The 15,837-nt window shown below is 45.7% G+C and overlaps 1 protein-coding gene across 11 annotated transcripts in view; it reads left to right on the top strand.

Moving 5' to 3' along the window:
* The window catches only part of AUTS2 (activator of transcription and developmental regulator AUTS2), a 761,169-nt gene that overhangs the window by 673,981 nt on the left and 71,351 nt on the right, over window positions 1–15,837 (top strand). For all 11 annotated transcript variants that reach the window (XM_066979654.1, XM_066979656.1, XM_066979658.1 and 8 more), the window contains one exon: window positions 13,982–14,030. In XM_066979654.1, coding sequence (XP_066835755.1) covers window positions 13,982–14,030 — 49 coding nt within the window. The remainder of the gene's footprint in view (window positions 1–13,981; window positions 14,031–15,837) is intronic.

Genomic DNA, 15,837 nt, shown 5'->3' with positions numbered 1-15,837 from the left:
CGGCGCTGGAGCCGGGGGCAGGCGACGGCTGCTGTGGTGCTGACATGGGGGTGATGTGGGGCTCGGCTGTGCAGACTGACGCACCGTGTTCCACAGCATCTCATGGATGAACAAAGTGCTCCACTGAAACGCAGGGCCTGGTATTAAAATTCAGGTTGCCAGAGTTTCACTCCTGAAAAATCTGCTCGAGCTACTTTTTAAAGTATTTTTTTATGTATCCGTTGCACTCTCGCTTTGCTGTTGAAATATGTACAGCTGGACTCATAACTATGACTTTTATTCCTAAGGTAGAGGCATAAAATAGTACTCAGTGCTTCTTAAATGGTATAAAATATTTCTAAAATAACTCTTCCATCCCTGTTAAACAAACATTATCTCCTTACCCATTTTTTTCATTCGCATTTTGATGTGCTGCAGCTTTTTTCCCCACATTACATCAGTTCCTCTTTAGAAAAAGCGAATTATTAAACGAGAAGGAAAAAAGAGAGAAGATTTTATAGGAACAAATAGATTAATAACTAACTGTGATAAGATCTGGCAGCCTTTCTTAGAGGTGTGTGTGGAGTAGAACGTGAAGCTGTATTATCAAAACAGGTTAAAGTTTTATCATGACTCTCATGTATTATATTAGATTCTCAAAGCACACCTTCTCCAGTAATGCCTGGAATAATCCAGACTGGATATAGATCAACTGATTAACTCAATCTCAGGAACAATAGCTCAGCTTTGGTATCAATTCTGCTCTTTCTGCTTCCTCTCCACGACCTCCCCAGCATTCATTTTTATTTGTATTATTTTGTATTTGTTCCTTTCTTCTTTCAAATTCAAGCATTTATTTTGAAGTAAATGCCAAGCCTTCATCCTTGCAGATCATTAAATGCGTTCCATCCCATTTATGAAACATTACATTACAACAGAAAATAAACCTGCCTGCTCTCTCCAACACGATAACAATAAAGCACGCAGTATTACATGCAACATGACTGACACATTAATTAATAATAGAGGGACTTTCCATATTTTATCTGGAAACTCTGCGGTCATGGCTCTCACTAGTTAGCTGTGTATTTCGAACTTCTTTTGGTCACCCAGTAACCGTGGTTCAGCCTTGCAAAGTCTCTGTCCCTAATCCAGCGAAATTTAAAAAACCGTGCTTAAGTCTAAATGCCAGAACAGCCCCATTAGCTTCAAAAGGACGACTTTTTGCTTAAAGTTAAGCAGATGTTTAAGTGCTTTGCTAGCTTAGGGTCAAAGTGTTCAGCACCTTGTTGGACTGAGTTTTATCTACCTCCTCATTAAAGATACATCAGAACATTTGGCATGTCTTTATCAAGCCAAGAGGTGCAGGCAATTGACTTTATGTGACAGCTAAAAGTGAAAGAGATCAAGGGAGCTTGAGAGACAAAGAAGTTAGGTTTTGTTAGAATCTTAAATGAAAGAAAAATAGCTTTTTGAAAGGTAGTAAAAATTGTTTCTTGTGTTAGAAGGATTTTATTTTCGGAGGACTCCAGGTCAGTACATGTTGAGAGATTTGGATGTGTGGACGGAAGCTGAAATGGAGCAGAATCTCTGCTATTTTGCTGTTGACCTTTTTGTTGTGAGCACCGTGACCTTCTGCAGCGCTTTGAGCGTAGACTGGTGCGATCCCAGGTGGAGACAGAGAGCGAGAATTGGGAGCCTTGAAGAAAGCATTAGCGAGGCTCTCTTATAATTTTGACAAGTGGTTTAGAGACAGCAAGGTGCCTGATAGGCTTAATACTGAGGTATTAATACAACAGGTCAACTATATGGCATGAATTGATTTCCAAGGTTTCCAAAATGATGACGAGGGAGAAATTTTCTCCTTTGGCCAGTACATTAGCTTGATTAGTTCTCTTGATACAAATTAAAAGGTCATTTGCATTTATATTTCTGTTAATGATCGTGTGAAGAAGATATTTCTTCTAAACACAGCGCTGTGGCCATGCTTTCTCTCTTCCATGCCGAAAGATAAGCGCACGTGCAGGGTGTACCTTTCCAGTCCGTCGCAGCAGACTGGGATGCCATGGGCAGCATTCGGCTTTTGCAGATAAAGGATGAAGGAGGCAGCGTTCGGTTCTCAGATCCACCTGCACTTGTCCCAGTCGGTATTCGGCAAGACCCCCTGAGGAATGGAAGGTGACCCCACTATCTGCCTCCTCCTCATTGCCCTGCCTGTTGGGTTGTGAGGAATCTCTGCTCCCACAAGATCAGCCTGTTCCTCCTGCCATGAAGCCCCCATCAAAAGTTTTTTTTCTTTTTCTTTTTTTTTTTTTCTGTGGCCCAGCAGGACTGATTGCCAGGGCATGTATTTGGAGGTCCCAAGAGATGGAAAAGAGAGAAGTGTTGTCCCTCGGGTGATGGTGGCTCCTGCTGCAGGGACAGAGTCAGAGTCTCCCAAGGAGGGCTGGGTTTGGGGCAGATTTCAGGCAGCCTTCTCCTGCTTGGTGCCTATATCAGCAATCCCCATGGCGAGATGAGAAGTGCCTTCCCCCCAGCCAGAGGCCTGCACAGGGAGCTGCCTGGGTTCTCCAAACCACTTTTTCCCCAGGACGAAAAAATGTGTCTATGCCTTCTTTTCTACATCCTGAAGCTTAGATGCAGCTAGAAAATCCATTTTTAATAAAAAAGCAGGCATAAATGTAAACTACGCAAGTGTCAGGTTTATATTTATCCTTATAAGGCACATCAGCAGTAAATGTGACTTTCTGCTAGGCTTAGTTATTAAAGTGTTCTGCACGGCAAAGGAAACATCTCCAGTGTTATTTTCAGGCTCAATGAACTCACGAATATGTTTGTGGGCTTTCCAGTTATTACGACATCAGTGGGGAAGCGTGAGGAGCGGGACTCGGCGATGGCAGGCAGCGTTCCTGTCACTGCTAATTTACTGTCTTTCTGAGAACCAGATCCTAAACACTTGAAGTATTAACATCATTTCAGCTCTTAAGTAAAACTGAAGAAGTCTTTTCATCTTTCCATTGACTGGCGGGCTCCTTAAGTAGATCACAAGCTTTCTGCTGCTTTGTCTGAGTGAGGAGGAAAACTTTAATTGTTCCCATCTTCTAGTGCAGGTATTGATTAATAAAATGTATTAGCAAAGATCTCGGCCTACTTTTTGTGCCATCAAACAAGTACTTAATGACTGTATTACTATGAAAATGGCATCACTTTAAAGCATTGGATTTGAGCCCCTTTGTGCTTTGCTTTCATTTGATTTTTTTTTTTCCTTATCCCATTACGAGCGATGAAGTTTCTCCCGTGCTTTAACGTCATCCAGCAGAAGGGAAGGGTGTGAGGCCAGGCTGTCTGCAGTGCAGGCTGGTCAGCGAGCCCTGCTAGGCGGTGAACCTGTCTAATTTACTCCGGTGTAGCGTTTGGTGGGTGGGAATATCAATATGACTCACATGCTAAGAGGGAGAAGGCGTGTTTATCAGGAACATAACTAATAGGTCTGTGTAAGATAAAGAACACTGCCTCCCACCTCATCTAATCTTCTTTTTTTCCTTTGGGTCCCATTTGTAGAATCTCGCTTATCGTACACCCCTTTGCAGCCTTGTATCTACCTACTAGCCTGCCTCCTCCCACCCCACATCCATATGTTCACAATGTATGTCAGCCATAAGTTGCCCTTAATTTGCACACGTGCTGAGTGGCAGATCCACACATGACGTTGCACTGATTTCCCATATCCAAACAGAGCCCCATAATGCTCCTAGGTTTTCAATAGATCTTGTATCTGGGAATTCCTGAAAATCGTACCTTTTTGTAGCCTCATAATGCAACTTGGCCCGGTCTCACTAAGTCTCTGCAGTCTGCCCCTTGCAGACCACTCTGTCATACTAAAGACTTGTGTTTTACAGCACTTTGAGTGTTGGTACAAAATTGTTAAGCCCTGACAAGAATTTGATGCTCTCAGCCTTGATGCATTTATCAAAAATCCCTTTGCCCATGCCTGCCACCAGGCTCCAGCCAGGCTTTGCAGCCTTGGCCAGCTGGGGCTTACGGCGACCGGAGCGACCAAGTATTACTTGGCCCCAGAAAAGTGTTATTGCAGAACACTTCACAATCTGTAAATCTGGAATCAAGGCTCTGTTTTATAGTACCAGTACTGGGAAGTCCCATGCCTGCAACTAAAATATGCACCGTGGTGACAATAACACTTGGATTTTATGTAACGCTTTTATATCCAGCGCTGAAAACAGAAGCGCAGAGAAGTGGGCTGCCAGTCCAACTGCCTTCCGCTCCAGGGAAAACCCGAAAATACACCCACGGCCGACTCCTAGTCCGCAGCCCCGGGGCCACGCTCGTCCCTTAAACAAACGGGGCCGGGGCCCCGCTTTGCAGGCAGGCAGGTGTGCAGCCGTGCTGCGCAGGGGAGGCTTGGCTGCCACGGCAGGGCAGGAGTGGAGAAATGCGGACATGTTGGCTAAAATAGCCAGAAAAGGACCCTTAGTCCTTTCTCGCCTTGTTCCCTTCACATTCACAAATGTTCATCTCTGTCTCTCCTTTTTTTCCCTCCTTCCTAGGGGCGATGACTGACAGATTAATATATGTCTAGCTACGTGTCTTAGAAATCAAAAGGAAGGTGCTGTCAGAATCGCTTGTCAGAAAATGAGATTAGGCACACTTGTCATTTGCTGAGGATTGCAGTCTTTCAGAGATAAGGTTGCATTTAATGAGTGTAAAAAGCCTCCTTGTGAAAAAGGGGGTGGTGCAGGAGAGAGAGAATGATTATTTTTCTGGTGTCAGCTGAGTGCTTTATCATATAACTTGATACTGTGGCACCCTGGCAGGCACTGATAATGGCTGCTGGGGCTATTGCACCTCTTCACTTGCTCCGCAGCTTCAAAAGTGATGACTTGTTACCTGCTTTTAAACTCTCCTTGGATGTCGAAACCCACTATCCTAAGGGAAAGAAGCAAAAGCATGTACAGTGTGTTTTAAAGAAAGACCTGTGAAAACACACAGCATAAAGGGAATGTGCTAAATGTATAGCCACTTTCCCCAGCAAACTATAAAGAATACTCAGCGGGTTTCACTGAAATATGGAACTTGTCTGACAAGTGAAGGATAACTAATGAGAAACAGAGCTGGATCCCACTGCAACCAATTGTGTTTTGTTATGGAAAATATTTATCAAGCTTTTTTTTTCATTTGTTGGTTCTCCTAACAGTGCCGTAATAACTCCTCTTATGTACGTTATCCAGTTTCTCTCATACACATCTCAGTTATTTAAATCTGCGGTGTTCTTTTTTTTGGGGGGGGTTATCAGTTGGATATCGTACATGAATATTTTAGGTGAATGTTTCATTCATCAAAGTAATGGTCATTCTTTTGCCAAGTTAATGCCTTTGCAGTGTTTAGAAGCCAGCTAAATGCACAGATTTATTGTTCATAATGTACTATCTAAATATGAGATGACAGTCAAAAATGGGCTTTATCTGTTCAGCAAAAGAGACCCTACATTAGCTACATGGTTTTGCAATAATATTTCCTTCCTGGGCATACCTTTTTTAAAATTATCCTTGGAAGAACAGCTTTCTGTCGTATATTCTCCTCATCAAATGAGCTGTGATTTTCATTATTTTGCTTGAATGTTAGAAAATGAAAGAAATTACTTGATTGGTTTCTGGTGCTGATTCAGCATTTCCTGGGCTAAAAATGACCTGAAAGACAGAATGGGATTACAGAACACAATAATGGATGCTTTATTCAGTGATAAGAAAGTCTCTTCCTCTGACTGAGAAGAGAATGAAAAATACTTCTCTCTTATTAGTTGATTCAGTACATAGATATTGACAGACAAATTAATTTGAAATACTTCTTCAGTTCCAGAATCTACTAGCCGGCAGAAATTAGGGGAAGATAATGGCCACAGCTGAAAAGTGGTGCATTTATGAAGTGTACTCAGAGGAGCGCTAGTGGATAGGGAAGAATTTATAGTTTATCCTCTTATTTTGTGATAGGATCTTACAAATGTTCCCGCTTAGACTATGGAGTGTAGGTAGCAGCTTAAGAGTCAAGCAAGGTCTCTAGCAGCTAAATCCAACTAAATAGTGCTCCAGAGTCTGTGCAGTAGCTCAGAGTTCACACCACTGGAAGGTATATGGAAGAACAGATAAAATGCTTATATTTTCTGATCGAGAAGTTATAGCCTGGAGTCAGTCTGTGGATTCTTGCTCCTCATTGCTGGCAAAGGGGAAGAAAGATGACTGTGTTGTACACCTCAAAGGCACTAGCATTGTTTGGAGAAGCTTGGGGGAGAAATGCCTTGGCACTTACAGGACAGGGAAGATTTCTTTTCCGTGTGTGAATGGCTTCGGAAAACCATCCAACCTGCTCTGGGTGTGCAAAACCGAGCTGAATTCTGTCCTGGGAAACAGTGGAGGCCACTCAGTATTTTATAGGGCCAGGCCCATACAGGGAAGAGAGAGCAGCCCTATTGTTCCCTGAGCCCCACTTTTTATCTTTGTTTCCATTTGAAACCAAAATCATAAAACTGCCTGCAGAGCGGTTGCCTTGCTGTTCCTATAAATGAGAATTCCAGCTTTATGCTAATTCAGTTTCAGGTTTCTTTGAACCTGCAGTTTATGGGCCTCTGCTTAAAACTGCAATCTGTTCTGCATAAAAGAAGGGATTACAAAGTGTTTTAGTTTTGCAAATGCTGCAGAAAAATAAAAATAATAAAAAAGTTGCACTGTCATTAATACGCTCTCACAAAAGTTTTCTGCGTTGTCAAATAAAAAGCCGTACTTAGACTGGGAACTCACGCCAGTGATGTTACATGGCCCAATAGCTCTGTTTCCTTCGAAGTGCTGCAGGTACTCTCTGTACGACCTTTTCCCCTGCCTTCCCCTAGCAGAAAGCATGAGCGTGCATGCTCAGCTAAGAGGGACCATCCGGAAAGCATTGTGTTCGTTGCTGCCAAGAGCCACTGGCCATGCCAGGCGCTCACCTCGGGGCTGAGAGCAGTGCCGAGCCCTTCCTCCTGCAGACCCGGCTGCACAGCAATGTATTTTTGCTGACATCTGTTGCTGCATTTATGGCATAATTTGGTTTGTCGTAATGGCTGTTTAGGTAACTCATAAGAACGGGTCCTTTTCTTGAACCTCTTTAAAGCATTGGACTTTAAATACTTTCTGATTGGGACATGATGCCGTCACTTGCTGTTCAAAGCCATAAAAAGCTGCTGATAGCTCCATAAATTCTTTTCTTGTGGAAAAGAACCTGCGTCTCCTATCCAGAAATGTACAAAATCACGTGTGTTTTCAGAGCATGATGGAGGACTTTATAAGGCATCACAATCACACTCTGAGCTCAGACACCATCATGTCTTCTGGAAAGATTAGCAACTTATTGGAAACATAAATGTTTCCAGCCTTTCACAGAATACCAAAGTATTGGAATATCCAGCTTTCACATTGCCAGGAAAAAGCTGCAGAACCTTCCAGGTGAGGTGAGGTTTGCCATAAATAATTTAATCCAATATAATCTGCTGTAATTTCAATATTCATTTGCTCACTGTGCCAAAGATGGGTAATTCTTCTTTGGAATTAGTGCACGGCTTGGAAACAAATGTCTGCTTCCCTGCCTGCTGTCTCGGCGGCTTTAGGTCATTTTCATAAAACATTTGGATCTGAAAGCCTCTTTCAGAGAGTGAAAGATCTTGAAATCACTTTTGATCCAAGTTCAATGCACTTCATTTGGCTGTTGTTGTGGCAGAAACAAATGTCGACACTGACAGAGACCACAGACAGATGAAAAAAAATTCTGGCAAGGTCCCACATAGATAAGACACAGAAGATTTCAAAAACCTATCCAGGCATATCCTAAAACACGGGAAAGTACTGCTGTCAAGAGAGAGGGAAGCTTCATCCAAAGGCCATTGAAATCATTAGGAGGTGGTGTTGCTTTTTTTTCCCCCTTTGATTTAATTTGGCTTTGGGTGAATTCCTAAACTCCAAACTTCTCATTCCGAATTACAGAATGCATTTCATGCATGTATAATGTTCTAGCAGGAAAACAGAGGTCCTCTACTTATCTCTAAGACACAAATAATGAACATAATGAGGCCCACAGCCCTGCCAATAAACCTTAACAGCCCTAGGGAGAGGAGGAGGTAAATGCGTTTCAGTTTTGTGTATGCTGAGATTTCAGGTGTGGCATGCGGTTAATGTTTGTAAAATCCAGTACAGACAAGCCTGTAGTTTAATCCAGGCAAAATTTGATAAATTAAAGTCTTGTGAGGAGTCTTGGCTTTAATTAGACCAGTTCTTACCAGTGCCAAGATGTAGAAAGTCTTGACCAAAGAGCTCATAGAAGAGATGAGCTGCCACACCTTAATATTACACATTTAATTCCCTGCCCAGTAGTCTTGGGATCCGTGCAGTCCCCAGCTCCTCTGGTTGTTGCGCAGGGAACACTTACGCCGTTCTAACGCGTTCATTTATTTATTTTTGGTGGAGACTGAAAGGTGCACTCAAGCCATCCATTTCCTTCGCTGAGCTCATGAAATAGCTGATCGACTGCGATGCCTTCTGGCCACTGGCCACTGTCTGTTCTAGAAAGTGGGATCTGTTGTATTTCTGCAGGAGAGATGGCAATCGCCTCGCTGGCGGCACAAGACCACTCGCTGCCGTGTACCCCTAGTAGGAGATGGAGAAACCTGTAAAGTTAACAGCCAAAGTCCATGCTGAGATTATAGAAATCCTGGATAACAGGATAACCCTGCTAAGGTGGACAGCTTTGAAAAAAACATTTCTATTGCTATAGCCAGGGTCTAAATTCAGCCATGAGTTTTTAATTTTCTGGTGAAGGTTTGTCGCAGTTTTACTGAGGTGCTCCCGCTCCTGATGAGGACACACACCGAAAGCGCCGTAGTGTCTGCAGCCACAGCGTGAATTTGGGGCTGTTGGGGCTGCGTTCATCCCCGTTGTCATTCCCATCACACATCTTCCTGTGCAGTTGCCCCAGCAGAAACCATTGCAGGTCAATGCAGCTCACCTCGCGCGCAGATCTTGGAGGCGCCACGCGATAATCCTTGCAGCTGGCCAAGAACGTGACGTGTGCCTGCCCAGGCTTTCCTCGGGTGCCCGCTGTGCTTCTCCTGGCTCGGGTGAGGCCAACCTGGGGTTTGTCCCAGAAACCTGCTGCGGAGGATTTAGCTCCAACCCAAACGGAGCTCGTTGCTATTCGACTCCGTTAGCACTCCCAGCCCAGCGTTGGTTTGGAACCAATGGCTAAAACACTGAGAACCCGCGCTGGGCCTATCTTAGCACCTCTCCATTTCCCAGGAACCATCACAAATAGGGGTACTGTGCCAACGAGCATAACCGCCTCTCATCTCCGCATCAGTGTGCTTTATGGGAGACATCTTTTGGCTCCGGCTGCCGCGCTCCAGCGAGCAATCACTTGTGTCATAACGTACTGTACCGGCGTGTTTACTTTCTGCGGCGGCTGCTACCGATGGCGTGCGGTGCTTGAGGAGAATCGGAGGTGCTGAGGAGCACCTTGCCCGCCGACGGTAGCTGGGTGCTGACAGCAGGGCCGAGCTCTCCCCTGCAGCGCACCGGGGGGCTTTGGGGCCGAGTTAGCGACAGGGTTGGGTTTGGGGTTTTTTGTTTGTTTGCTTGTTTTCCCTAAGACTTGTTGGGTTTTGGGGGTTGTTTTTCTATTTTCCCCTAGGACATCCAGCTCGCCAGCTGCCTTCCCTCGCCTCCCCCTCCGAGGAGCCGGGAGCCGAGGGTGCGTGCGGGGCCGGGTCCCCCCCCCCAGCAGCTCCGGCGCCCCCCGCCGAGCCCCCCGCGGCCCCCGGCGGTCGGAGCGGGGCGGCGCGGCCGGGCCGGGGCGGGGCGGCGGGGAGGGAGGAGCCGGCAGGGAAGGAGGGAGGGCGGCGGGGCGGGCGGCAGCGGCTCCGGGAGCGCCGCGCAGTGCGGAGCCGAGCGGAGCCGAGCGCAGCGCCGAGGGTCCGGCCGGCAGCCCCCAGCCCGGCCGGGCGGAGAAGCGCGGAGCGGAGCGGGGCCGCCCCCCCGGGATTTTACAGGCTTTGCGGGGTGTTTCGGCGGGGCCGGAGGAGCTGGGGCCGGGCCGCTGCCTCTCCCCGATGGAATTCACCTGAGCGCGGCCGCTGCTGAGCCCTGGACGGCGGGGAGGGACGGTGCCCCCGCGGGAGCCCGCTTCGTGCCGGGAGAGGACGGGCATGACTTTTTAAAGACAAAACAAACAAACAAACAAAAAACCCCCCAACAAACAGAAGAGAGGAGGAGGAGGAGGAGGAGAAAAAAAAAAAAAGGAAAAAAAATAAATTAAGCAGCCGGAGAAGGGAACGCGCTGCCGGCTGCAGCTGCACCCCCGCGGCGGGGAGGTGCGGGCAGGGCGGAACGGAGCGGAGCGGGCCGAGCCGAACAGAGCCGGGCCGGGCCGGGCAGCCCCCCCGGAGTCGTCGCCCGCCACCGCCGGGGGTCCGCGGTTGTGCCCCGGGGCTGCGCGGAGCCGCTGCCCGTCCCCGCACATGGTCTCCTTTGTCCTGCAGCCGCCGCCGCCGCGCCGCTAGCTCCGCGCCCCCCGCGCCCCCTCCGCGCCCGGGGAGCCGTCGTGCGGGGGGCTGCGCTGCCCGGGGAGGATGCCCGCCGGGCGGCCCGGCCCTCCGAGCCGTCTGCCCCCGCAGGATTAGTTCGGGTCCGGCTGCGGGACGTTGCGAGCCAGCCCCGGATCGGAGTTTCCCGGCGCACGCCCGCGCCCCTCCCGCAGCGCCATGAGCCCGGGGCCGGCGGCCGCGCTTCGCCCCGTGGCTGCAGGTAAAGGGGGGGCCGGGCCGGGCTGAGGAGGGGGCGCGGGGACCCCCCCCGGCGGCAGGGGACAGCGGGCGGGGGGCAGCGCCCCGGTACCGGGGGGCCGCGGGGCGGGGGCAGGTGCGCGGCGGGGTCCGGGGCTGCGGGGGGGATGCGTGTGGCAGGGGGGGAGCGCTCCTGGAGGGGTTTTATTGGTATTAATCCTCCCCCCCGTGAATTCCCGGGGTTGCTGAGACGCTTCGCGCCCGGTCGGGCAGGGCAGAGCCGGGCGCGGCGCCGGGGGGTGCGGGAGAGTGGGTCGCGACACGGAGCCGTGGGTCGCGATACGGAGCCGGCCCCCGGCGTGGCGGAGCCCTGGCGGCGGCGAGCGCTGGGGATGCCCCGCACCGCGGGGGGGGGAGCCCCCGGGGCCGCTCCCCTGGCGGAGAAGGGGGGCCGAGCCCCCCGCCCCAGCACTGTGCTGTCCGTGCGGAGCCCCGAGCAGGTTTTAGGTCAGCCGTGCGAAGGCGCCGTGTCTCATCCTTCTGCATCGGTGCTGACTTCTTTTATTTTTTAGTTCGCGTCGCTTTTTTTCCCCCTGTAGCGTTGTTGCGCGATGCGACTGCCTAGGTATGAACAAATAGTAGTTGCATCGGGATTGATGCTGTACCTGTCTGCTGGCAGAGGTTCTTTGCTACTCTCTCGGTTGGACGTTGCCCTCATCACTGGTTCATCTTTAAATCCAAATTTAAAAGTAATGAAAGAGGCAGGCAAAGTTCAGCTCATGGTTGAAGCTAGTGAAATAGCTTGTGGTTATGTTTATGGCAACCCAGGCGGTGGGCTTTTTTCAAGTTGCTGTTCGATTCAGTAGCGTGTGGTCAGTAATGCAAAATGGGATTCACTTTTGGGGGAGCTTTGTCTTTGTAAAATTATTCCTGTTTTACATGCATATTGGACTGATAATCATCCCCCACTTTGCTCATGAGCGATGCTTGCACAGGATGTATTGTGCACCGTGGTATGCCCAAGAAGTGCCGCTTCCAGATATCACAACAGCGCTCCTTACCATTCAATAGCACCAAAAAAGCATTCCAAAAAAAGCATAGCTTAAAAGCAAACTGTTGGTTTGCTGTTAGCATTAGAGCAAACCTCTTTAAAAAATAAAAAAATGTTCTTCTTTTTCTAATGTTTGGAAAAATCAAGCAAATAGAAAGCTTCCCCACACTGTTCAATTTTGAAACAGTGAAATAAAGTAATACCTGAAATTGTAAGGTGTTTTTTTTTTGGTCGGTTGGTCTTTTTCTTTTTTTTTTTTTTCCATAATGGATTTTATTTCTGAAAGGAAAGAATGGTTTGGAGAGTTCTGACTTGCGAGCGAGGCTGCATTTAAAAAGGGAGCAACATGAAATTCACTGGAAAAGGTTATTATTTTTAATCAGAGTGTAGGCTGATTGGCAAGGCTATGAAAGCACTGAGCATCTCTTAATTTGTTGGACTAGCACTGGACTGCTCTTTAAAGCACATGGCCTTCTTGATCTCTTCAATTTGTGCATTATTCACATATTTTCATTAATTTAAGGAAACTCGTCACTGGATAATAAATCCATCATTGGGTAATAAATCCAGTGTTTACAAGGTATTTAATCGAGAAGAAATACACCAGCTCAGCTTTTAAATAAGCCAACAGTAATCTAGTAAAATCTGTCTAGAAGTCTGAAAAAGAATAAAGCCATTTTTAGTAGTTAATCATAGAAATCTTTTACGTTGTTAACTTGAGGGCAAGCAATTTATTTCAGTCTACTATTACATGGTGATAGGCAGTCTGAACTGTATCTACTTATTCATCTATCGGTCGTTTCACACCTAAGTTTCTAGTATACTCGAGATACCTAATATATGTTGGTCATCTGGATGGTTTTTCTCTGGTTTTGAATTCAGAAATTCCTTCCATTTAACCAAAAATACAGCCTGCTTTCCGAATAGACAATATTTTAAAATTATTTTTCTGGAACCAGTGAGAGAACAGTTTCTATTGGAAGACTAAAATCTTCCTCAATGTTGCAATTTTTTCCCTGTTTGCAATATTTTGTTACTGAGCACATTTCTTTCTGTGCATTTTCAAAAAGGAGACTTTCTCTAAATGGGGCTGTAGCCAAGATATAGTTCACAATTGAACAGCTCTGTGCATTTTGTGACTACGAAGATGCAATAAGTTTAAGCTTTAGGTGTGTGTTTGTGTGTACGCATATGTATTTATGAGTGTGTGCCGCGTACACATCTGTACACAGATGCATAAACTTAATGCTTTCTGCTTTTGGAATCAGGGAGTTCGTAAAATCAGCATTTGCAGTGTTACCTTCCCTAGTCTGGTTTCTTGCCGTTACAGCTTTTGAAAAGGGGAGCTCAGTGTTTTTGTGTGAAATTTAAAATATGGCTTTTAAATAATAGGTAGAAAGATGAACTGTAATTCTTGCATACAAACCACAGGAGTAGATAAGGAACTAATGCAGTATTAGGAGGAAAAACCTCCCATAGATAAGGATGCCTTGATGAAAAATAAAATGGATTATGAGTTTGTACAGAGCGTGGTGTCAAGAATCAATTATTCTGACGGAGACAAATCCTGTGTGGAAATATAAACTATACTAAATGCTAACAGTGGCTTTCTTTTTCAAAGAGTATATAGCAGCAAGTTACAAAATTAATAACCTAAATTATCTTCACTGCTTTAAAAATACTAAAAATCAAATGGTTGGCACAGTAGGGGTCTCCAAAAATACCTAAAAATGTAATTTAGAAACCCGCAATTCTGCAAATTCCTGAAACTGGGTTGTATGACGCAAAATTGTAGCTCTTCTCAGTTGCAAAATCGATGTCAGAACGTAGTGGATAATTACAGTACAAAAATACAGTTTGTGTGCAGCTAATACGTCAAATAAAAATAATTTCTTTCTTTATTAAATAGAGTCTTTCCAAATAAATATCTGCACTGCAGGGTGGTGAAGCACAGCCAAATAGCACCACCTTATGGACGTTTTCCTCTGAGGGTGCAGCTTCTGTTATCTCACTTCGTTTTGTCACCTGATTTGTTTCTCTAAAATATGTATACATATGTGTGCGTGTAAATATAGTGCGTACCTTTTGAAATGTATCACTTGCAGAAAATGTAACTTCTTTTTTTATTGGTCTTTCAGGCATCTGATGCCAGCTCTGAAAAACTGTTCAACGCTGTTACAAATAAAGGTAAGACTGCAATTCACATCACAAACATATTTTTTCCCCATACATTTCTTTTCATGGCAATTTCAATGGGAGATGAAATGTAACTTGTCTTGGAGAAATGTCGCAATCAGCTTGTTAGTGCTTTTTATGTTTCTCTTGGTTTCAGACATGTTCTGTATGCTTGGTAATTGCTTTGCTTAAGCAATATAAAATAAAGGCTTTAAATAATGCAGTGCCTGCCAGGTCAGAATTAATTTAAATAACAATATTAGGGAATAGTTTATTTTACAAATGGCTTTAATTTAAGCTCATTTAAATAACTGTAAGAGTTTTCAAAATGTTTTAACTTGATTGTTACTCATCAGCTACATGATAGACATGGAATTATGAATAGCCAATTTGCACTGCTGACAGTAATAACCAGCCAACGTTTAGTATTCACAGGATAATAGTCATAAACCATGGCTTGCTGTGCTGTGTGCTTTCTGTAGAGTTAATAAATGATATAGAGGGCCACATTTAAATATTCAGTATCCCATTAATTTCCTCCAAACAGCAATCTAAAGAGAGAGTGGCTAATGATATAACAGTACATTAAGGGAAAACTTACCCTAAATCAGTGCCAGTGAGCTTCTGTGCAGAGCTTGTCCTGAAGCAGCGTTATTAGAAAGACTGTTGGCTGTGGGGATGTATTTATTTATTTATTCATGTATTTATTGCATTGTTTTTATGAGGAGGGCTGAGGGAGCAGCTCCAGACAAGAGTTACGCCAAAAAGTATAATTCAAAGCCTTTAAAATGCGTCAACTGTTCCTCTGCTTTTCACCCCACTGTCTTACTTCGTAATGGCAGTGTGTAACTGCCTAGTAATAGGAATAGGGTGTGCTTCTAGCTGTAAACCCACAGTGTTTTAACTTACCGGTGTTTTGGAACACTTGAATAAGTCTGCATTAGAAGACACAGATTAATTTGGTATTTAGGTTTCTCTTGTCGGCCATGTGTGGATTTGCTTAGTGTTGCTCTGGGTGTTCCCCACCAGGCCGGGACTTGGGTTTATTACTCCAGTGGGTCATTCTGGTGTTGTTTTGTGCGTTTTAATTCCATGAAGTGGTTTAAGTGGGGACAGCTATGTGACCCCGATACGTTTGGGATTCCCACGCTGATACACCATCGCTTTTGAGGTCTTCTGCTGCATATTGAATAATACTTATATTTAATTGCATTATGGATCCATATTCCTCTTTTTCATGTAATAGCATCGTTTGGAAATACCATTCGGATGGATGGTCTCGGTGGTCTAACTAGGTTATCTCACTTGGCAATCTGATAGATCCGTTTGGTTTAAATGAACTTACGGGTTTCCACCCAACCCCTCCACAGGCAGAGGTCACAGCCAAAAAGAAATAAAAAAAAGGAAGAGTTTTGTGTTTGAGTGACTCCGTAGTACATGTGACTGTGTCTTAATTTTGCAAATTCACTGTAAAAATCCACCATGGGGTTGCAGTAGCCATGGCCAAGGACTGGATGCGGCCTGCAGGCAGGGCCCAGGGCCGGGGCTCCTGCAGGCTGAGGGAGGAGGAGTAGGCCCCTCTTCCTTTTCCTCCCATTTTCTTTTTCGAACCCAGCACATTTCCCACATTCTTATTTGTGTTTACTTACCGAGGTTGATTCGTGGCATCTATTTGGTTGTGAATACCCATGCTTGACAGGGAGCCTTTTCTTCTGAGGTACTTTCTTTTGGTGATTTAGTTTCCTTGAAAGGATTAGGGTTTCTTTGTGTAGCCTAAAATCAACATAGGCTTTTCTAAGCTTTGCTTGGGAAACCATAC

The sequence above is a fragment of the Anser cygnoides genome, chromosome 18 (assembly GCF_040182565.1).
Source record: "Anser cygnoides isolate HZ-2024a breed goose chromosome 18, Taihu_goose_T2T_genome, whole genome shotgun sequence".
NCBI classification, from domain to species: domain Eukaryota; kingdom Metazoa; phylum Chordata; class Aves; order Anseriformes; family Anatidae; genus Anser; species Anser cygnoides.
This window is presented reverse-complemented; position numbering and strand designations above follow the sequence as displayed.